Source organism: Protomyctophum parallelum, assembly GCF_964188405.1.
Source record: "Protomyctophum parallelum genome assembly, chromosome: 9".
In the NCBI taxonomy this organism is placed as follows: Eukaryota; Metazoa; Chordata; class Actinopteri; order Myctophiformes; family Myctophidae; genus Protomyctophum; species Protomyctophum parallelum.
The window spans coordinates 20,034,724-20,058,483 of NC_139706.1; the positions used below are offsets into that span (position 1 = coordinate 20,034,724).

A 23,760-nucleotide genomic window follows, 5' to 3' on the forward strand; every position below is an offset into this window, starting at 1 on the left:
TCCCCCAGAGTTGGTGTCGAAGTGTCCTTGAGCAAGACCCTGAACCCCTAATTGCTCCCGATGTGCTGGTTGGTGCCTTGCATGGTTTCCGCCGCCATCGGTGTATGAATGTGTGTGTGAATGTAATGCACAATCTATGTAAAGCGCCTTGGATAAAGGCACTATATAAATGCACCATTTACCATTTATAAAAAAAACACACACACACAGATTTCCCAGATTCAGCACCTTTTTCTCTCATGTTTTCTTTTTTTTTCTTCTTTTTTTGTGCGGAAGCATGACATGGCATGATGGCAGACAAACGAGAATATCCTGCGTCTGCAGAATGGAAGAGCTCCTTCACTCAGCTTTGGTCCCACAGTCCTGGTTCTGATGTTCTGTTCTGATGATACCAATAATGTTCTTCATTAATCATTCCCACCAACCACGTCATCATTCTACCATCTCATCACCGCCTTAAGCCCGGTATATACTGTTGCGCGCCACAGCTTTGGCAAAAAACAGGCGATTTACAAGCTCACAACGGGTCGCAAAGGGCGACCTGTTTTGAGCTTGTAGTTGGCCTATTTTTGTCACCGTCGCACGCCGACATATAAATTAAGCAATACTGTACAGCTCATCAGTCCAAAGGAACAAATAAATTAATCTGTTCAATTCAAGAAGCATACATTCTGGGGCTACAACTAGAAAGAAACATAGGCCTATATATATATATATATATATATATATGTATATATATATTCACAAATGAAATATTATCTATCTATATATAAAATAAAATAAACGAATTCCCTCTTCATGTCTGCTTCAGAAGTCAGTCACATGACGGCATGGGGCTCAGTGTCGGAGGAAGGGAATGTCGAAGGCTGCGCTGTCAAGATAGTCGAGTTTTATAATTGCTCTTTTTTTTTGCTCTTCCCCTTGAATCCCTTCGTAAGTCAACCTCTCTCTCTCTCTCAATCTCTTTTCCTTGCAGGGTGTCTTTTTCCACCGCAAACCTTTCCCCCAGTTCCTCCATTTCAGAACGTACGTGTCTCTTGAGACGAGTGGCGACCGGATCCCAGACAAAAACCCTGGGGGAGGCGATCGCTCCTTTTGCCCTTTTTAGCTACATTTGCAGGACTTCACGATCATGTTGGATAACTGTTCCACCTGCGGAAACACAAACGGGACAGATCACGAAAAGCAGTGAACATATCATCTGTGAAATGTCTCCCACCTCTCACAGTGTAAAAACCAGTGGTTCTCAAACTACCCCCAGGGGTAATTAAAGGGTAAGACCACTTTGGTAGAGGTTGTGTAGTTACCTGAGGTAACTCCAAATGTGGACAAGAAAACTATGGCATTAAAATATGCCATTTTTATTAGGAAGAAATTTGTGAATCCGGATCCATGTTCAAATATAGCAAAATCAACAGTAAGTTGATGTTCTATATTGTCTGAATCAACTTTGTTTACATAAGCTACTAAAATAATTACTTTCATCGTACAATGTTAATGAGGAGCATATTTTGAATCATCAATTTCTAATCACTGGAGCATTTTTTTTCCTTGTCCACATTTACTTATAAAACTTCACTTAATGCAATAACTATACTTCAAAAACGAGCTATAAGAATTATACATAATGCTGGATATAGAGATCACACTAATATATTATTTTTAAATTCATATCTTTTAAAATTCATGGATATAATAGAAACTAAAACTGCCCTTATAATGTACAAAGTAAGGAATAATCAACTACCTGGAAATATTCAGGTGATGTTCTCTGATAGAGAGGGGGGCTATAATTTAAGGGGGGAACTAAATCTAAAAACCAGAGTGGCTCGGACAACACTTAAATCATTTTGTATTTCAATCTGTGGAGTAAAACTATGGAACAGTTTGCATGTGGAACTCAAGCAATGCCAAAGTGTGAACCTGTTAAAAGAAATATATAAAGAATACATTATTAAGAGGTATAGAGAGGAAGAGTTACAAAACACTGACTTATCATTTAGATAATTGTACTTAATTGATTGTATGTATATATATATGTATATATATATATAATATACCATACAGTATGTATGTATTATATGAAATATATAAATAATTTTTTTATTGATCATAATATGATATATTGAATAGAATATATTATAGAGCATATACAATGACTTACACTATTACACTATTTAATGTACTTGGTTTCTCTGTCATATAATGGCCTGTTGTGGCGCTGTCATTGGGCCCCAAAAAAACCCATAGCTCCATAGAGGTCCATGTATTTGGGCCCAACTTCACCTAGACTGTATTACCTTAATAAACATGGTCATGAATACTTTCTGCTTCCAGTCACTAGTTTAAAGTCTCATTTCTCATGTCATAATATTCTTTTTGGAAAATTATAGTCCCATTTATTAAAAGAATGACCATAAAGTCGAGTATGTTCTGAGGGGCGTGGCTACCGTTACAGTCTATAATCGGGAGCCACCCCCCGTTCGAGTCAAAATAAAAACCAACGAAGAAGAAGGGGGGGGAAGTCCCGCCTCGTTGTCTGGGCCAGCCTATGGCCAGCTGGGCCCAAACGGATCTAGAAAGATGGCGATTTACAATTCAAGGACTGACAGGCTTCATATTACGTCCATATCAGACCCGGAGAACGCTTTGTCCATATTTTTTTTACAGTCTAATAGTCTATGGTAACTACACAACCCAAACCTCATGCATTTTTAAGTTTAACCACTTTTAACCACTTTAATCCTATAAACATTGTCTATTTGAAAATAGCTGATCTACAAGCTCACAATGCGTTGCAATGTAGAACATTGTGAGCTAGCTTGTACTGTAGATCTGCAATTTTCAAAACGATAATCTTGCAAAAAATAATAATTAATGAAACATTTTAACGCCAAAAATCCCATATGGAGGTCCCCTGGCATAAAATATTTTTTTAAAGGTGAGGTCTCCACGGCCAAATACATTTTGTCTATGACATGACAAATTCGGAGAACCAGTGCTGTATAAATATTTGAGGTCCGTGTATAGGTTTGGACTGCAGATTCAGGTTTGTGTTGTAGCTACAGTACCTTGTGTTGCCTTCCCACGTAGTAGAGAATTGGCAGCGGGTCGAGGGCCTGAGGGACGCAGCAGGGCTGGGCAGAGGCCCCTGGGTTGTGGTGTTTATACAGAGCCAAGATCTGCATGTGATTATGTTTGAGATGGGAGAGACAGAAAACACCAGAGAATTTAGCTTCACAATTCCATCATTGTCACCTTGACCTCCTGCCAAAAAGAGAGAGAGAGAGAGAGAGAGAGCGAGAGCGAGAGAGAGATGTAAGAGGAGAGAGAGAGAGCGTGTGAGCCATACTGAGAACTCGGGACTGTTATTTGCTGACATGCGGCTGTGACAGTGTTACTTCATCTTGAGCCTCCAACTGTCACACATCCAAGATAGGTCACTACCTCATAAGAAGTACATGTACTGTACTGTACACCACAGCAGAATAAGAACCAAGGCCAAAGTCAAAAACAGAACTTTTGGTAAACACGAGCACGATGATGGGAGCACATTATCGAGAGGCTGCTATTCCCACTGCTGTCACAGTAGCCTGAGCCAGTCCAAGTTGGGGCTGTATTTTGCGTGTCTTAAGTACCAGGTCTTATTACTTAACTTAAGACCTGGAGGCGTGGTCAATGCTCTTTGGCCACGCCTCCAGGTCTTAAGTTAAGTAATAAGACCTGGTACTTAAGACACGCAAAATACAGCCCATAAGTCCATAGAACAATTAAGGAGTAGAGCGCACTGAAAGTCAATTCAGTTGCTGCTCATTGGTGTGACCCAAATTATGTCATTAGCTTAACATTTTATTGTGTTTTTAATGTTGAGCTTTAAAAAGCTGGGTTTGCAGAGAGAGTCTAGCGCCCAGGATTACATTAGATCATTGACACTCTGTGATATTTCATTCATATACTTTGTTTCAATGGATTCAAGTTGACAGAACCCACCACTCGGGCATCAGACTTTTAGTTATAGTTTTTAGGCACAGTTTTGTCATGTTGTTACTGTGGCGTTTTTATGTGTGGGGACTGGGAGTGGGGACTACGGATGGAAATGAGCTTCTAGCTAAATCTGGCATGTTTACATGAGATGCATGTTCAGTTGATTGAATTCACGTTCATGTATTGAATGTTCATTGCATTGTCCCGTCTAAATAGTAAATTAAACTTAAGTCAATCCATGACATTGTCACACTACAAGGTTGACGAAAGTGGAAATACTATTTGTTTTGTACTAGTCAAACTGTAGCACTATAACAACAATGTGGACACACTTCATACATGGATGGTTGCTGTTACCTGAGAATATTTGTTCTCTGCGTTCCAGATATAGGTACAGGAGCCCATGCAGTAGTTGGCGTGGTATCCCTTGGGTTTGTGAATCCACTTCCAGCCCAGATCCTTTCGAAAGTCGATGTACAGCTTTCTGACACAGCAGCTCTCCGTTTTGCTGCAACAACAGGTGGTGCAAAAACATGTTGAGTGACTGTTGAGTTCTTGTATATACAGACAGTATTCATTCCTGGAATCTTTCTGCATCTGCATGTCCATCAACTGTTCATCTGAGTGACTTCGCACTTGGCGGATTTGTCACTGAGGACAACTCATCCATTCCAAGGCGCGAGCGACCCTGTTTTCTGCCCCATGAAGAGAGGGGCTGGAAGGTGGGGTAGGGAGCACATTGTTCATTGTAGGGGGGATGAGGATTTATCTATTCTCTGCCTATTGGGTTACAACTCGCAATGTTCAACATGGCAACTTGCTCGCTTTAGCTCGCTCGGTGGTGTCTCTCAAGTTCGCCCCTCCGTCGTGGTCTAAAACTATAGGGTGAAAGTCCCTCCATTTTCGTGGAGCAGAGAACTGTGTTGCTTCCAAGACTATCGTGTGCAACTTAAAATACAGTTATTCGGCAGAAGCGGACATCGCACCCATTCGCACCGCATGCCTCGTGGGGCTCAGGTCCGGTTTCTGCTGAATCCAAATTGTGTGAATCCAAATCTAATATCTAATATCTATATTGGATTATACAATATAGTGTTAGCAAATATCATTTGTGATAATAATAAACAACATTAATTTGGACAATAGACGGTATGCATAAAGTGAGTGGCAAATCGAGTGGCAAAGTGAGTTTAACATTGTTTAATGCAATCAGATTTTCTGTTTGGATGTATGGGCTGTCAAGGCTAGAAAGTAATTTTTTGGCACTCAAGCGCTCCTGCATATAACTTCCGGGTATGATGATGATGTCACCAGAGATGCCCACGAGTCTCGGAGCTCTAGTCCGAGTCGAGTCTGGAGTCTTGACACAATTAAAATAGAACTTGAGCAATGATCTTTTATTTCTATTCTATTTCTCACAGGTGTTACCAATGATACTAATTAAGGCTCTGTTCCATTTAGTGTGCAGTGGTTCTCAAACTCTTTAATTTCAAGGACCACCATCAGAGTGTAAATGGAAGCAAAGAAGCTTTGAGAAGGAAAGGCAATGGTCACGTGACTGGGCTGCGCATGACACTTTCATGGAGGCTTTCATAGGAGCCAAACTACACCCGGGAGTTCGGCAGAAGCACTGGAGTCAATGAGAGCTCAATGACCAGCTCATGAACAAACACTAGACCTTTTGTAAAGTAATCGCTTCTGGAAAATAGCATAAGATATGTAACACATTATTGTCTGCTGTGTTGCTTTTCGATGTGTACACTGTGTAATTTTATAGAGGTATGGTATCTAAAGAGCACAAAGCACCTTTCTGAACATAGCCTACAAAGTATTGCGAGACTTCCCACAGTTTCCTGTCTGTCAGTCAAATCTTGCAATACCACAGAGCCAGAAACGGTACCTGCTGCTGTTTAGATCCTCAAATAAAATTATATACTGTGCACTAGCTCTGTCATCGAAAGCAAGTGATTAGAAAACAACTTGTGATATGTCTTCTTTTAAATTACTGAACCGATTATATGACAAAGGTCTCAATTGTTCAGAAACAATGTTTGTTATGAGCTGGTCCAGCCGGCTCCATTCACTGCCATGTATTCATTGAACCTCCGGTGTGAGTTGGCTCCCATGAAAGTGTCCATGAAAGTGTCATGGCGCAGCCCAGTCACATGACCATTTCCTTTCCTTCTCAAAGCGTCTTTGCCCGGAAGTAGGAAGAGTTATTCTGTGTACCCATTGTGAAAGGTGCACAAGGCGAGTGGACCCTTACTCTGTACAGGAGTCCTCTGTGCCGGCGGTGGAGCGCTTCTTGCGTGAGGTGGGCAGGCTGCTGCTGTTCTGGGGGATGGACATGGCCAGGATGTAGGGTCTCTGCATGGTCTTAGCCAGCGTGGCAGTGTCTCCCCTGCCTTCCCCCATGCCAGAGACGGTGAAGTCAAATTGGTTGTCCACCGTGGACTCGCCACACTCACAGTACAGCCTCAGCTGGAGGGCCTGCTCCTCCTCTGTGGAACGCATACGAGACAATACATTCACACAAAAACTAATGGAAAAAAGTATGCCTACTGACGTTTTTTTTTTACTTAAGTAAAAGTATCAATTATGACATTTATTCGCCCTGTGAGGTGTAGGCTACCTTGTTTTGTATTAACTGTTAAGTTTAATTAAAGTCATCGTAAACGTAAACTGTCCTCCTGAGTTTCCTGTGTGTACGTCCAACAAACACATTCCGGGATTCCTGACAAATGTAATTGCAGTTGTAATTTAATTCTATCTCATACCTGACTGCTGACAATTCGCCCTCTGGGGTCAACATCTTCATCTTAGGTTATATTGTATCATATGATACATTATGTTAGGTTTAACATGATGAACACATCACACAGCTGTGCCAAATCAGTAAATCAGAGGTGGGATAGGACAAGATACTGTCTCTTGTTATCAAATGATAGTGATCACTATAATTGCTGGGTGTAGGAGCAATGAGCATGGAACAGTAAAAGCTCCCGACCCACTAAACTAAGTAAACATTTGTTTAGGGCCCTCTCCCTTCAAGATCATAATTTGTACACACTTAGAGTAAATTGCTTTCAATTTCTGACACACGCACGCATACACGCGCACACACATATACCTGTATATATAAACACATTTAAAAAATAACCTGGGACTTAACTGGGGACTGTGATTGACAGTGGTCTGTCCAGCACTTTAGTAAACAGAAAACCCAGTTTCAGGTGAGTTACAAATTTCATCCAATCAAGAGTGTTTCATCGCTTCCTTCCAGTTTCACTTGCTTAATATCCTGTATCCTGTATGCGTTGTCTCTCCTTGATTGGATAAAACTGGTATACTGACCTGAACATGTGTTTTCTATTCATTAAAGAGCTGGGGAGACGTGTATGTACCTTATTTATTGTAAGTGTCTCTGGTTAAGACGAGCGTCCACTAATTATACATTTGTAAGTTGTTAAGTGACTCACCGGTCCCCTTGAGCCATCTCTGCAGGGTCTCGGTGATGTCGAAGGACAACCAGCTGTCCTTCATCTTGTTGGTGATGAAGCGGGAGGCCAGGTAGTGGGCGGTGGCGCCCAGGCCCTCATAGAGCTCCACCCGCTGCTGCGAGGCGATGGTGGGGTTCTTGATGTACATGCGCAGCTCTGCGCTGGTCAGCAGCGGGTAGTTGCCTACGCTCTGACGCATCTGGCTGATGTTGAAGAACATCTGGTGGTTCTGCTTGGTGCTGGTGCTGCTGGTGCCTGGCCCGGTGGGAGAAGTAGAAAAAATGTGACAATATTAGAAATGCTATATTCGCCCCACCGCCTTCAAATTCGACACGTGTTGCACGCCACCACACGGGGTGCCTTGAGTCGGTCAGATACCGCCAGAAAAGGCTCTGCCAGTGGACCTAATGAGCCTAAAGGCCTATTCATAGTCTGGATTTTCTGTGGTGAGGTGACCACCGGAGCTGAAATAACGTTGAGCGGTGGTGACTCGTGAGTAAAAACAGAGAGAAGGGCTGGAGCGGTGGCGGTGGTTTGCTCTTCACCGCGGCTCGTGACGTCATGTTGTAGTTCGGTGGTCACCCCACCACCGAAAATCCAGACTATGTATGAGCCTTAAGTCCCCACACGTGTCCAATTTCCATGCTCTGCCTGAGCCAATTGATTGCCATGGCAACCCCTCCTGAATTCCCCACACCTGCGATTTGCTTACTTTTCACAGTCAGTTTGTAATCTTCAGACATTTCCACACATTCTCCACAGACGTTTACCACTGCACAAGGACTTTCCACAACTGCTGATCCCCCCATATGCCATATATTGGACATAAAAGGTACAAGGACAGACAGATACAGAGATCTGCATGTATGGGCACAAAAGGGACACAGCAGACAGTTAAAATGGGTGCTATACCAACCGATATAACAGGTATTGCATACTAGGGTGGGGTATATGCATTCCCAATTATCATTGTTCCCAACTTGCATCGTTCCCAAGTAGGCCGGTGCTCGACAGGTACAGGTCTATAGTTAGTTTAAAAAGCACTATGTGACTTTCCTTTTCTACCCATGATTTGAACCCTTTTCCTGCACAGGTGCTGACATTTTTACTATTGAGCTAATACACACTGTAGTTCACACATATATGAAGCCTCATATATGATGGATGGGATGGTGGGTGGAGTCGTGGTGTAAAAACCGGCCTCACACAACCATAGTCAGAGTGTGAATGTGTAAACCAGTGGGTGGAAAAAGTACTACATTTTTTTTACTTAAGTAAACATATCAATAATGCAATGAAGATATACTCAGAGAGTGTACAAATGGAACGTTTTCAAATAATTGTATAGTGGAGTAAAAGTATAATATTTGCCCCTGAGATGTAGTGGAGTAGAAGTAAAATGACATAAAATTGTAAATACAAAATTGTAAATGCACTAAGTTAATTTACACCACTGGTATGACCTACGTGTAGCCTACACGTGAGGTCCACACTGGTTCCAGGAGTGGATTCCCACACAGTCAAATTACGTTGTAGTCGGGCAGAAACCTCTTATCTCCACATTCTAACTTTTAGTGTTTTTCCATAAATTAATGTCTTACTTTGTGTCACACAAAAGCATCAAAAATAGCAGATCCACAAGCTCAAAATGCTTTGTGGCTTCGTTTCCGCAACTGAAGGCTCCTGGAGGTTCAACTGCAACACGTCAAAATCCTTTTATTAAAGTGGGCTTTTTTTTAAGACCAACAAGGGTCAGTTTTTTCGCTCTCACACAGTTAAAGTAACACTGGATTTTACCGTGTTTTACAACATGCTCTCACTTGCTAAACATCTGATTACGTGTTAAAATGAAGGCCAGAGGATTATGTCATAACCATCCTATCTTTTCCATTACTTAACTTTCACTTGGGGAGAATGTGTGCGAGGAGAAGAGCTATGGAAATTGCAACTTTTGTTTTCTCTATATGTTTAGAAATAATGCAAATACATTCAAATAAATGCATTATTATACTAGTGAATTAATGTATATTATTTATATAATGATAGTAGTAGTAGTAGTAGCAGTAGTAGTGATAGTCGTAGTAGTATTATATTGTCTGTCGGGTGGAAATCCGACAATGTCCAAAATTGTTACTTTTAAGGATTCAAATTTTGCAAAAATGGCAGACCGACGGACACAAAACGCATCGCTACACGCCATGTTTCAAGCTTGTAGATCTGCTATTTTTTTTGTTTGACGCTGTAGTATGATCAAGTAGATAAGTTTTTATGAATAAACACAACAAGTTAAAATGGACAAGTAGCCTACTATATTGATATCAGTATATGTCATTTGTATGATCTAGTACAGTGACCTGGACGCTGACAGGAGAATGTAAACCTAACCTACCGTGTATGTACTGTATATGTTTACATACTGTCCACAGTCTAGCAGGGACACACATCGACACAATGCTGGCCTGGCCTGGGACAATCAGGGGCTCACTAAGTCATTAGAGGCAACAATTTAAAAACTATTCTCTTTCTTCTTTTTTTAAAGGTATATTCAGTGATTTCACTTAATTCAAATATCACTTATTTTTTTGTTTTGTTGTGATAATCCTCCCTACTATAGAGTGTGCTGGCCATATAAGGAGTTCCTCCCTGTCCCCAGTTAACCCCTGGGGGTCAAAAAACCTTAGGTTTCGTTTTTGACTCTCTATCCTGATTGGACGAAAGGCTGGGTCCCACAGCCAAAAACGAAACCTACGGTTTTTTGAGTGAAATCACTGAATATACCTTTAAATATAGCAAAAATAGCAGATCTACAAGCTCACAACGCATTGCATCATGATGCGCTGTACCTTTTTCTATCAGGCTTAAATGAATAGTTCGGCCAAAAAAGTACTTGTTCTCTATCAATTACACACCCTTGAAGCCTTGAATTCTTGGAGATTTTGTTTTATCACATTCCTACGCCAATACTTTTATTACCAGCAGAGATGCAATGGAGACTCTTTGAGACTCTTCTGGGCATCAAATTGTTGGCTTTGGAATGTGATCAAAACAAAACAATCTCCGTGAATTCAAGGCTTCATGGGGTGTGTAATTGCTAAAATGAGTAATCTTTTGGGTGAACTACTCCTTTAAGTTGTCACTTGTATATAGTCATCTATTACTTTTATTAAATCACACTTATATTATAGTTATTCTTCGTGTGCGACACTGCAGTGTACGCACGCACGCACACACGCACAGGGAGAACGAGTGCAGAAAGGAAGGAAGATAACAGGAAAGGGAGAGGAGGAGGATAAAAGAAGAACATAAGTGAAGTGAATGCACCCGTATGAACACATGACACAGACACATGTGAATAATGTGAAGGGAGAGAGAGAGAGAGAATGTACAGTGTGTGTGTGTGTGTGTGTGTGTGTGTGTGTGTGTGTGTGTGTGTGTGTGTGTGTGTGTGTGTGTGTGTGTGTGGAATGGAAACTGGATATGTGCACTGTATCAATGGTAGAGATAGAGAGAGACTGGGGTATGGCAGGGACCCAAAACCTCCTACACCACTCAGGTCTGCTGTGTCCCAGCCTGTTAAAGCTAAGACACTCTCAGCGTCAATAATTACCTTCTGACAGCAAGCCAGAATAGAGCCAGAACCACCACCAGGCTTAATGTACGCTTATACTGTACATATCGTCTCTGTCAGGTGGAAACCTCATATGTCAGGTGGAAACCTCATATGTCCAAGACTGTTACTTTTCAAAAGTAGCAGCTCACCGGCTTCGAATATTATCAACCAATAATCACCAATGTTCTTATCAAGGCCATGCAATGGAGCCAGTATGACATTTCTTACATACTGCCTACCGTGAGTAGGCGACTATAGGAAACACAGAAGTGAAATTACTGCCAACGAAGCTAAAACATTGTGAAACTTTACTTACGTGGCCGGTTAAGACTGAGGTTGGATTAGGGTTAGATTTAGGGTTAGGGTTAGTAATAGTCGGACAACATGCCAACTGCGACATCAGACAATGGCTCAGTGACAACAACGTCAATATGTAGGAAATATATCCATAGGCCTACTGGCTCCATTGCATGGTCTTGATAAGAATATATTGGTGATTATTGCTTGATAACATTCAAAGTGGCTAAGCAGATCCACAAGCTTGGGGTTCAGAGATAAGAGGTTTCTGTCCGACAGCGACGATATGCTTCTTTGCAGGCTGTTCCAAGACGTACCAGGCAGCACAGCTGCTGTGCCTCCCCTCGTTACCCAACAACATTAACATCTTATATGTGTATAGTGAACATTTCCTACTACCAGTATATCGCTATTGTGGCGGGGTGGGCCGTGCAGATATTGCAAGTGGGGCCACCCAAATAATGCTGAAATGCTAAAATTGTAATGATACAATATTTTTCAGTTTTCATTGTTATACCATATGCATGGGTTACATTAAAGTTCTCAATCGCCATGACTGATTTCAACCATTTGGAGCATGTCTTCTATATGGAATGTTGCACGGAGAAAACAACAAGCTCTCAATTCGTCTGAGACGCATTGAGAGCTTGTAGAAATAGGCCATTTCCAGTTATTATATTTTATATAAAAGAAAAGCCTCAATCTGTGATTTCTTCACCTGGTTGGCAGTATGGAACAATAGTACTAAAACGTCATTTTAGTTTACATATTGTGTCAATCGTTTAGGAATCCGTGCTAGTGTGTGTGTGTGTGTGTGTGTGTGTGTGTGGGGGGGGGGGGGGGGGCATTTTCGAACCAGGGTAATCTAGCAATAGAAACACTAATATGCTTTAATATCCTTTACGTCATTCTGAGCCCTGAAGCCACTAAAGATTGCGTGTGCGCGCATGTTTTGGGATTTCGGTGACGTCACATATGGAAGCAAGCGGTGGCTAGCGACGGAAGCTAAAATACGTACAAATATTATTATTAATTCTGGATTAATACTCTTTATCAAATATCGTGTTCTCGTGTTTGGCAAAGGAGGGTTTAATAGCTAAACACAAGATATCTTGTGGTAGATTTGGTTATGCACTCAGAGTCTGACCACTTAATGGCCATCAGATGTTCACGATGATTCATGATTATTGTCAAAAGGCCATAGAGATGCACATGCCAAAATCGACATGGACTCCCTTGGACGCTTCCTCACCCCAAAATAAATCCATCCTGACCATCATTTTATATGGCTCATGGGGTGAAGAATCCTTCAACAATGAAGAGCTGCAGACAGAAGACACTACAATTGTCTTGTATGTGCTGGGCTTTTGGCTGCAATGCTGTTTGTTTTGGTTTATGTTTTGTCTTGTTTTTCATGTCATTGTGGCATGAATGATGTGAACTTTCACATCTTTAGAGTTGAAACGGCAGACCATGAAAGGGAAAGGAGCTGTGGTCAAGCACAGAAGGAGATGACTTATAGATGACACTGTGCCTGATCCACCCAGAGAGAATAATGAGGGAACGTCAACGGAGAATTAATCATATCGAAGTGAGGACAGCAGTGGCCAGTGTTGCCAGGTCTGCTTATTATAAGCACATTGGGCTTGTCTTTTCTGTAAAGTCGCTTGGAAAGATCTTTAGGGACGGGGCTTGTTTCTAAAGTGTAGTTGCTTATTTTGGCTTGCTTCCTAAATATTTTTTAAACCAGTGGTTCTCAAACATTTTCATGTCAAGGACCCCCACAAATTAATATGTAGTGTACTTTTGAAAATAGCAGATCGACAAGCTACTTGTATAGATCGTCTGTTTTCAAATATCCGATGCCAGTTAAACTTAATTGCTCATGCAGCCTATAAGCTTCTTTTGGGCTTGTTTTCATAGACCTGGTTGCTTATTTCTCTCGTAAGATCTGGCAACACTGGCAGTGGCGTAATGCTGGGCTGTTAGCAAAGGAAGCCATCGCCCCAAAGTGACGTTAGACAACACAAGAGATATGAGGTAGATACATCTGGGGGGTTGATGATGGATGGAGTGTTTTTCTGCAAGCAGGAAATTAAGTCACTTCCTCAAATGAAACCTTACCAGTTTTATACTGCCCATAATTATTACGCTGTGACTTTAGCACTTAAACTTTCCAATTAACTCAGCCCCGGATTGTTTCCGGAGGCGATGCTTTTAGTGGCATGTCTTGTTGAGCAAGCTTCATAGCGGGAGATGGAAATGCGCGGCCTGGAGGCAACCCAGAGAGAGCGTAAACCTGGTTCCACATGTAACGTAGCAGTTACCAGACTGTGAGGAAATAAGCAACCAGGTCTTTGAAAACAAGCCCAAAAGAAATGACTACTAGGCCACACGAGAACTTTAAACATATGTTTGAAAATATGTTTGAAAATAGCCGATCTACAAACGCGTTGCCTTTTCAGTAGTCACAGTTGACCACTATCACTATATGATCACATTCTCCGATGGTTGATATTTGCAAAAACAAGCCCCCCAAAAAAGCAACCCACAACTACCAACTACAAGCAACTTTTCAGAAACACAAGCCCAAAGTCGCTTATTAAGCTTAGGCAACACTAGTACGTAGCTTGACTGACTGTGAAGTGGCAACACATGTGGCACTGAAGCCTGAAGGGACTCTGTCCTTCATCACAAGCATTTGTCATTGTGTCATTGCACAATGGAGGAGTGGTGTTACACAAAGTAGCGTGCTTCACTTTGGTTTAACCCATTGTACACTATTTTGAAACGTTTTCATCTACCCTCCCCAAATGTAGGTGTTACAAATTTGACTATAACTTTAAGGCCATTGGTCAAAGTGGGGTCAAGGGACGGTCAGGGTCCCTTGAGGAGGGCGTTCCAAATGGATCCTGAAGGCCTATATTCATATAGTTTTAGGTGATATGGTGACCACCGAAATGGTGGTTAGTAAAAACAGAGAGACATGTGTTGGGGTGAGTCACTTATCAACAGAGTCCACGAAGACAACACCAGAGGGAGTTCAACAACCCATGTTCAACCCAGATTTGGCTCAAACAAGGGGCTAAATTTATTTAGCTCCTATGCCACCAAAATGTGGAATGCCCTTCCAACTAGCCTCCTTCAAAACCGCATCTCTTTTGGGCTTCTCAGGGGCTTCGCCCTTTTGGCCTTCTCGCCCATAGGCGTCTTACTGGTTGAATGTATTTAAATGTTTTGATTGATTGAAAATGGAGGACCTTGATGTAGGCAAGTCTTAGTGCTTTTTCTGGTTTCATCCTCTTAGCAGCTTTTGTATTGACCTGTACCTTCCTTGGACTGTACCCATTCTGTAATCTGTTAATACAATTTCAATCAATCAATCACCACGGTGTGACGTCATGTTGCAGTTTTCGGTGGTCACCTTATCACATAAAACTGGAGTATTATTACAGGTCTGTAACTCTGTACAAATGGAACCAAATGGACCTGTAGAGTTATGGGTTTCCTTGAAATTAAAAATCAAGTGAGGGGCGCTAATATATTCAAAGTCTAACTCATGTTGATTAGGTGATGTAATGGTGGTGTAAAACAAACGGTGCCAACACAAACATTAAATGCCATTAACAATAAAGAGACAATATGATGTAATGAGGGTGACAATATGATGTCAATTTTCCCTTCATTGTCAATAGTGTTTTTAAAACAGACATTGAACTAAAAACATTAAACCTGTATATAGGAGAGGCTAGCGCCCCTCAAAAATATAAATAAGTTTACACTGGCAGCTCGTACTACTAATCAGATCTGGACAATCCAGAATCTGATCGGGAATCAGGTTTGATCAAGTCAGACCTCCTGAACTGTGTGTGTGTGTGTGTGTGTGTGTGTGTGTGTGTGTGTGTGTGCACATACTGTACTGTACTGTACTGTACAAGGCCTGCTTCTAGAATAGATATTAGGGAAGGGGAATAAAGTAAAATACAATCTCACAATCTCATGGGTGAAATTTTAATGGTGATGATGTTGAGGTGATGATGCTGCTGTTCCACATACAGCCAACCAAGTTGAAGAAATCACAGGCATTTGAGGCACTAACCTTTTGCTTTTCTGACATTTCTGAGACCATTCACGTTTATGGAACATGCTTCTAAACACGTAGTCCATCGCTAGTTTGACCTTTTTTTTTTTTTTAATATTTGTTTTATTTGGAAAGAGCAGTGCATTACAGATAACATTTTCACATATGACACACGAGCAATTCCCAAGTTTTTTGTTTTGTTTGTTTGTTTTTAACCCCTCTTCCCTCCCTCATGTGGCTCCAACTCCAATGTCTCTGTATAGTCCTTTTTCATATGACATCAAGTCCACACTTAAACAGGGACAAACAGGGCAATATCACTTTGGATTGAAACATTTCAGGAGGACAAAAAGAAAAGAGTGGGCAGAAAAAGACAGACAGAAAAACAACAACAACCAAAAAAAAAAAAAAAAAAACGAAAGTATATACACTATTGCTGAGGGGGACAAAAACAATACAGCTTTGGTCTTCGACCATGAGAGAAAGAGAGGTGTCTTGAACATTTTCTACAATCGTAAAGCAGGCGAAGGACCAGTGAGATCACACAAAGTCCGCTCTCAGAGGGGCAATGTGCACTATCCAGTTGTTCCAAATTTGGTAATTGTCTAATCTAGTTCTTAACATGTATGTTCATTTCTCCATTTTGAAAATATCCAGGACTATTCCATGCCAATCGTCCATTGTGGGTGTGATTGGGGATAGCCATCTTCTTGTTATTGACTTTTTGCTGGCTGCCAAGAGCACCTGCAGTAGCTTTGTGTATCTCGACTGGTTAAGACATTCAATGTGGCCCAGGTACAAGGTTGTGAAGTTAAAAGGTATTGGAGTATTAAATACTGAACACAGTGATTTGTGAATATTGTTCCAAAACACCCCCAACTTGGGGCACCCCCAGAAAATGTGGAAGTGGTTGGCTTTCTTTGCAGTTTGACCATTTCAAATACCCTTTCATGTTAACAACTAATAAGCAACATGCTTCCACAACATGCTTCCACAGAAGACATGCACGGCTTCCATGGAATCCAAATGACTGAAGTCAGTCATGGAGACTGAAGAACTTTAATCCATGCGTGTTGTGCACGGCGTCCCTGCATGCTAGCTATGGGTGTGGGGGGGGGGGATTTGTGTGTTTAATCAGCGCCTATCCCCAGGTAAGCCAGGGACAGCTGTTGTGACAGGCAGAGAGACAGCTCTGTAATTACCAGCGGGAGGAACCAGATTCCAGCAACAAGCCTAAATACCTGCCTCCTCCAGTCCGTATACCATCAGCTCCACCCTCCTACCGTGCACCGCCCACCTCCACCTTCCACATGAACCGTACCGTCATGGCCCTGTTCAGGGACCAGCGTCCGGTGAAAGAAATATGTACAGGCTGATTAAAAGATCAATAGCAGTTGGGAGCTCGTAGATGAGTTCTTTCATTTGGTATGTTTGCGCGACATGAAAATGTGTGATGAAAATATGTCTCAAGTCGTTAAATTACAATCGATTTAGTTGATTATAAAGAAAATCTATTCAATGTTATTAGCTGTTGATTTGTTGATATATAAAACACCCTTTACGTCTGTGTGTTGGTTAAGAAATATTGAACCAATGAAAAGTATTAAAAAGCGCTTCGACAAAAACCTCCTATAAATGTGGAGTGTTTTCTTCCAGACAGCAGAGAGATGCATATATTATTCACTTAATCGAGAGATATTAAATATTTCATAAATGGTTGCAGACCTAAAATATTATACAAATAACCGTATTAGGTTCTCTCAGTTGAAAGATTGGCATCTTAATGGGGTGGCAGTGACTAAGAGTGGCCACTGGGGTAACGGAATGTTCCCAGTTACAGTGCGTTTTAACAGCGGGAGAACAACGGCGACTCTGGGCAAATACAAATCTACTAGTGAGCGTTCCACGGTTCCACCTATGTCCTCGTATAGGTGGTATGGAGGGTAAACAAAGCAACACACAAATTAGATTGGCTATTGCCGGACGATGTCGTCCAAAGATAAAATATTTTCATGTTTTCTGGCGACGTTCCTCCGCCCACCTCTTCGCCTGCTATCGCCGATAGTTGCCATGCAGGTCCCATAGACAATTAACGCACTTCCGGACGCCCATTGTTAAAACGTACAGTGTGCTTGAGCAAGATACTGAATTGCTCTCGATGAGCAGGTTGGTGCCTTGCACATGGTTTTTCACTTGCCGTTGGTATGAACGTGTGTGTGAGTGGGTGCATGTAATGCACATTGTAAAGCGCCTTGGATAAAGACGGTATATGAATGCACCATTTACCATTAAAAGATGGTAAAGTAGGCCCAGGCCGTAGCGTAACGGTCTGGGCACCGGACTGGTGATCCAGTCGCGGTGTGCCGCGGGTTCGACTCCCGGACCCGACACGGCCTTTACCGCATGTCATCCCCCCATCTCTCTCCCGTTTCCTGTCAGCCTACTATCTGTCCCTTAAAAAATCAATAAAGGCGTAAGCCGCAAAAAAAAAAAAAAGAAAAAAAAAAAAAAAAATGGTAAAGTAGTTTAGCCCAAGGAGATGAAACTAGATCTGTGTGATTTTCAAAAAGACTGATTGGTGTGTTCAGTTCACAGAGTAGCAGTGACAAGGCCACACATACAGTATAGTAATTTTCAATGGAAGCTAGCGACATCCCGACACTTCACGTCGTTTCATGACGAACTATAAAAGCTACAAAAGAAATTTGAGCTGGCTTAAAAACAATTTCAGCGCACTACACGGTAAAGTGATCTCTTGTTTGATGCTCCCACACATGGATGATCGCTTGATGACGCCAACGAACGTGTTGAGCAACACTTTAACGGCAACTCAGCAACATGCGTCGTGCTGCTAGTGAACGCAGCTAATGACAGACCACAAACGCACGCACGCACGCACCCCCCCCCCCCCCCCCCCCACACACACACACACACCCATGCTTTTTTTCCTCGCTTGGTGGTAGGTCTTAATCCTCACAGATTAATGCTAAATAAAACAACCACTCTTCTCCTACGCAGAACCTATTGCTATACTCCCCTTTAAAAAAAAACACTTAATTTTCCTCTGAATACAACTACGTCTGTGTTCAAGGTTGCAGCTTTTGCTTTGACACATGCTTTTTTCTAAGCGGGAGAGGTGGATCTGTGTGTGCTTTGAGGGAAGGACGTCTCCATTCATCGGCTGGCAGGGATTTGATCTATTCTAATTCTTACCCGATGCACAAACTGAGACAGTAAAAGTATTACATTATAAGATGATCTTGCACACGAATAATGCACGCGGCACGCCTGCATTGCAGGTTGCTCGGGGCAAGCTGGTGTTTCTTCCAGGAAAATGAACCATGGACAGAAACGACGATGTTTTTGACAGAAATAAAATACAATCCTTATTGTTCTGCCATTAGTTCTGCACATTTGAACACACAAGCTAATAACTTTCAGGTGGGAAACCAATTTCCAATTTCACTTGTTTGTTTTCCAATATTCTGTATTCTGAGGTCACTCTCCTGATTTGATCAAATTGCTATCGCGGCCAGGAAAGAGAGACAGGGAGACCCCTGTTACTAAACAAACATAACATAATATACAATGTTAACATAGACAGAGCGGCGGGAACCCCTTTTGGTGTTTTAAACATTATGTTATAATTTAGCTATTGAGAAATAGCAGATCTACCGAGTGGCGCACTACGAGCTCTGCTATTTTTGAAAAATCGTGAACCAATTTATTTCAGAAAACTGGAGGATTTAGAAGATTTCTTTAAAATTTTGAGGTCAGGCCTAAATGGGTTAACCTTTTTTGAACAATATAGGCCTATATTACCACTTACAGCACGTTTAACACTCTAGACTTGGTAATATGGGTCAACCATCTAGTGTAGCAAGCGGGGGGGGGGGGGGGGGGGCAAGGAGGTACTGTAAGAATGTGTTTGGTAAGACTGTGGTATTTGGTTCACCACAGAGATAGGAAACACACAGGCTCCCTATGGGGCACCGGACCGGACATGAGTCACAAACTCAGTGGCTATCGCCGGGCCTGGCCTTCCTTCCTGCCAAGCTGCCATGTCACTAACTGATAACAAGTAAGACGCGCAAACGCGGGAAGCGAACGCAGCTCGTGTGTGTGTGGTTGTGTGTGTGTGTGTGTGCTACAGCTGCGCCCTGTGTGTGTGTGTGTGTGTGTGTGTGTGTGTGTGTGTGTGTGCTACAGCTGCGCCCTCTGGTGGCGGGCGGGTGGTGTAACAGCGGGACAGACAGACAGACACACAGACACACACACAGACATTCAGCCCTTGCTGTCATAGTAAGTGGCTCACTGCGTTCGCAATAAGCTCAGGAAGACGGAGGAGAGCGGGGGGGGGGGCGGGGGGGGGGGGGGGCAAAGAGAGGAAAGGAGAGAGAAAGAGAGAAGGAAAAAAGATATTAGAAGGAGATAAGGGTGGAGAGGAGAAGTGACAGGGCGAGGAAGGGAGAACCCAGTGCTCGAGTTACAGGAAACCCCCCCCAGTTCCTGAGGGATGGCCAAAGAACGAGAAGGGGAGGGGGTGGGGGGGAGACGACGAGGACGACAGAATGAGGGTGAAGGAGTGTGCTGTGCGTCTTTCTCTTATGTTCTTTGGCACTCATCAAAGCAGAACCACACGATTGCCATCGTTTTCTGAAGGTTCTTTTGTTGTTGGGGTTTTCTGTGCACGCCTGAGCGAGCTCTGTCCGCTCAACGCTTCTTTTCCTTTTGAAGTGGTCGTTAAAACGAGGGGATAGGGAGGATGCCAGGGTGCTGAAAGAGCACTACACGGCACTGGTTTCTCGTTTGTTGTCATGTTTTAAATATACTGGTATATTGTACCTTTTGTTTCCCTCAGGAAATAAAAACATCTGAACATGCTTCAGACTAACATGCATGCATAGCGTGGGACTTAAAAAAATGTCAACATTAAATAATTACTGTTAATGGTTTGCGAAACAGGCATGTAATTATAATTATAAATGCTCTTTTGAGATCATTAATGAAAATGTAATACAATAAAATAGAAATGGCATGACATTCTTATATGGCTGCCTTCTTTTAATAAATACATGTTGTTGTGGGGAGTCCTTGAATATTTCTTGGAATATTATTGCTGTCAGGCAGAAACCTTTTTTGGGCGGAAATTAAAGAAGCACTATATGTCATTTCTTAACAACTATATGGCATATTATGTTCCACAAAATTATAAAATGACATGTTTAAGCAATAACAACCAGACTCAGTGGGTCCAGAAAGGCGTCAAGAAAGTGCCTATAGGCGTCTCTTCCGGTGGATGGAAAGTACGCTAGTGCGTGGCTTCAACTTGTAGCGTCCTGAAAAGTTACAGTTTTGGACATATAATATATGTCCAAAACTGTATATGAGAGATCATATTATGATATGATATGAGGTTACTATCCGGCAGACAGTATGCTAATGGTCCAGAGCTCACACAAAGGCTGGGGACCACTGCAGTGTATATTGCATAGGCAGAGTAACAGAGGAACATAAAGGTGTTTGGTATAATAGCTCATTCCACAATTAGAGGCCCAGGAAAAGTTGGCCAAAACACTGCAGCCAGCCGAGTAAACAATGGAGCCGTAAAAATGCCACAGATACCATGGGAGCCGTGCATGTGTAGAGCATCACAACAGATGCAAGCCAGAGCCCCACTGACTGCATGCGGCTGTGATCTCTGATCCCCAACAGCTTTGTGTGTGTGTGTGTGTGTGTGTGTGTGTGTGAGGTGTGTGTGTGTGTGTGTGTGTGTGTGTGTGTGTGTGTGTGTGTGTGTGTGTGTGTGTGTGTTTGCGTGCATAAAACACATGTTGAGAGCAAATTTACGGCCATAAGAATCCAATGGCAGTGACTGCATGTGGTAGTGAGTGACTGCTGTTTCGCATTACAGGTTGACTTCCAGCATCGGATGATACAAGACTTGAACCATGACCAGGGTGCCGCCTCGCACTCCAGTGGCACATGTGCGTGCGTGCGTGCGTGCGTGGAGAACACAAGAGGAGGTAAATGTAATCTTATGCCGTATCGTATATTAAGGAGCCACATCACGATGAAATATCCATATTGTTGATATCATGTTATATACTGTCATGGGAACATGGGAACTCTGGACTTGTGACTTGTGTCTGGTGAGACACCACGCGCAGGGCCATAATAGTAATCAATGGGGCATTGTGTTGACATCCTATAGAAATTAGAAATGGTCACCTGCTCAGCATGATGTCTAGACTCTGCGTGCACGTGCGCACAGTACATACCACGCACACTGTTTTGTACAATACATGCACATGCATACGCATAGGCTATATGCAAACCCATACATAAGCTTGGTCTCCCAGAGACAGAGAGGCAGGAATCAAGATCGGGCACTGCTGGAAAGACCTGCTGGTGTGAGGTGGAGCTCTATAGGATGACTAGCACTGGAGTGGAGTGAACATGAATTCGGTAACTAAGCTTTTGTCCTTTAATAAAATGATACAGAAATAAGGGCATGCCTGGTCCATTCATTTATGCTGCAAGGTGAAAGGGTGCCTATAGAACACTGTATAGGCCACAATATGGATAAGGGCATGCCTGGTCCAAGTTTTCTGTCACATGTTCAGCTTGACCTGTTCGAACATTCATTGATCTGACCTCATCAAACTCATCAAACACAAACACGCTTCTTATATGGCCAGTACAGAATTAATTCCATATGTTGATCTGACCCCCCATGCCAAAGCGTCAGCTCTCGCCCAGCAGTCTGCCGTCACCCAGGCGGGTGCGTGCAGTGTGCACACAATCTCACCCTAAAGGGCGAGGTCGCTTCTCGCCTTTAGGCTTCTTAGTTGGTACTTCAGCTATAGAAAGTTTGCAGATCTACAAGCTCATAGCATGGCCGCGGTACGAGTTTGTAGATTTTTGAAAAATCATGAAAATGTGTAAAGAATTTGGAATATACAGTATATTCTTTCAGAGCAAACGTTTTTAACTCCCTGGAACAACATATTTTCAGATGGGGGTCGGCAGCCAAATACAGATCATTTTTGGGGTCCTTGACATGAAATAGTTTGAGAACCACTGATATAGAAACATAGGTTTGTCTGAAAACCGTCATGATTTGTAGAATCTGGTCTCAGTCCTAAATTAGTTAAAAATGTCTTAACCCTATAGAACACTAAACCCAAATGTTGTCACAACACCATCACTAAACCCTGGTATATTTATTTTAAATCAAAACATATATGGGGTGGCAAAATTGGTGAAAATGTTTTTTATTTTAATTTTTATATTCCAGTATATTCCAGTGATTTAATTAGCTGTCCAATTTGGGAGCATGGGATTATTACAATTTAAATTTATTTACCCTCTATAACTATAAACCCTGGTGAAATTCCCCCGTAGAAGAAAACAGGGATGTGGGCAGGGAAACACACATACCTTCTATGATGTCACTGAGCATCATGAAGGTACCCAAGGAGCGCACCCATACCTCAGACATCAGCAACATTATGAAAATCACATAAACATAAATGTGAAAATCACCCGAGTATGAATAGGCCTTTAGGCATTATACTGTACTATACTGCAGGTACCGAGGTACACCGTCGTCATGGTACCGACCCGACTCACCTTGCTTCATGATGAACTTGTGCAGCTCCTTGGCGAAATACTCCTCCTCCTCCTGCTGCATGGAGACGGGCGGCGGCAGCGCCTGCTGCTCCTTCAGCATCTCCTCGGTGCTGTTGTAGAGTGACAGCAGCGCGTCGGGGATCTTCTCCTGCTCCTCCTCGGCGTCGGGCTCCTTGGGCAGCCGCAGCTTGCTGAGGATCTGGCCGCGGATGGCCTCGATGCGCTTCTTCTTAACCAGCTCCAGGTCCAGCGTCTTGCACGTGGACATGGCATCGCTCACGCCCGCTCCCACCCAGCACACCGCCACCGCCACCAACGCCGTTAAGTAGGCCAGCCTCATTGTGATGTTAAAAAAAAAGCCTCCCCCCTCCCTCGGCTACACTGGAATCAGCCTTTAATCCGCCCCCCACCCCCCCTGTGGGAACCGTGAATCACTGCGTCGGAGAGGTGCGACGGACGCGACGAGGTGTTTACAGACGAAGGGGAAACAATCGGGGCAGTGTCGAGAGTCCTGGACCGTTTTAGTGGCTCCCGGAGACAAAACCGATGTTGCTGCTGTGTGTCTGAGCCGAGGAGGGGAGAATCCCAACAAGCAAGCGCTACACAAACTGTGACTCAGCTGCAGGTAACTCGATGACCTCCCCCCGAGGCTG

At 42.8% G+C, this 23,760-nt stretch overlaps 1 protein-coding gene across 1 annotated transcript; it reads right to left on the reverse strand.

Annotated features, from left to right (window-relative positions):
- Window positions 1–242: 242 nt before the first annotated feature.
- Window positions 243–23,473, reverse strand: tgfb1a (transforming growth factor, beta 1a). Its single transcript, XM_083773685.1, has 6 exons — window positions 23,108–23,473; window positions 7,464–7,739; window positions 6,251–6,485; window positions 4,342–4,492; window positions 3,072–3,182; window positions 243–1,152 (listed from the first exon to the last, which is right to left on the reverse strand). Exons 1-6 carry the CDS (start codon window positions 23,445–23,447, stop codon window positions 1,105–1,107), a joined length of 1,161 nt encoding a protein of 386 aa, XP_083629811.1. The 5' UTR covers window positions 23,448–23,473; the 3' UTR covers window positions 243–1,104.
- Between the last annotated feature and the right edge of the window lie 287 nt (window positions 23,474–23,760).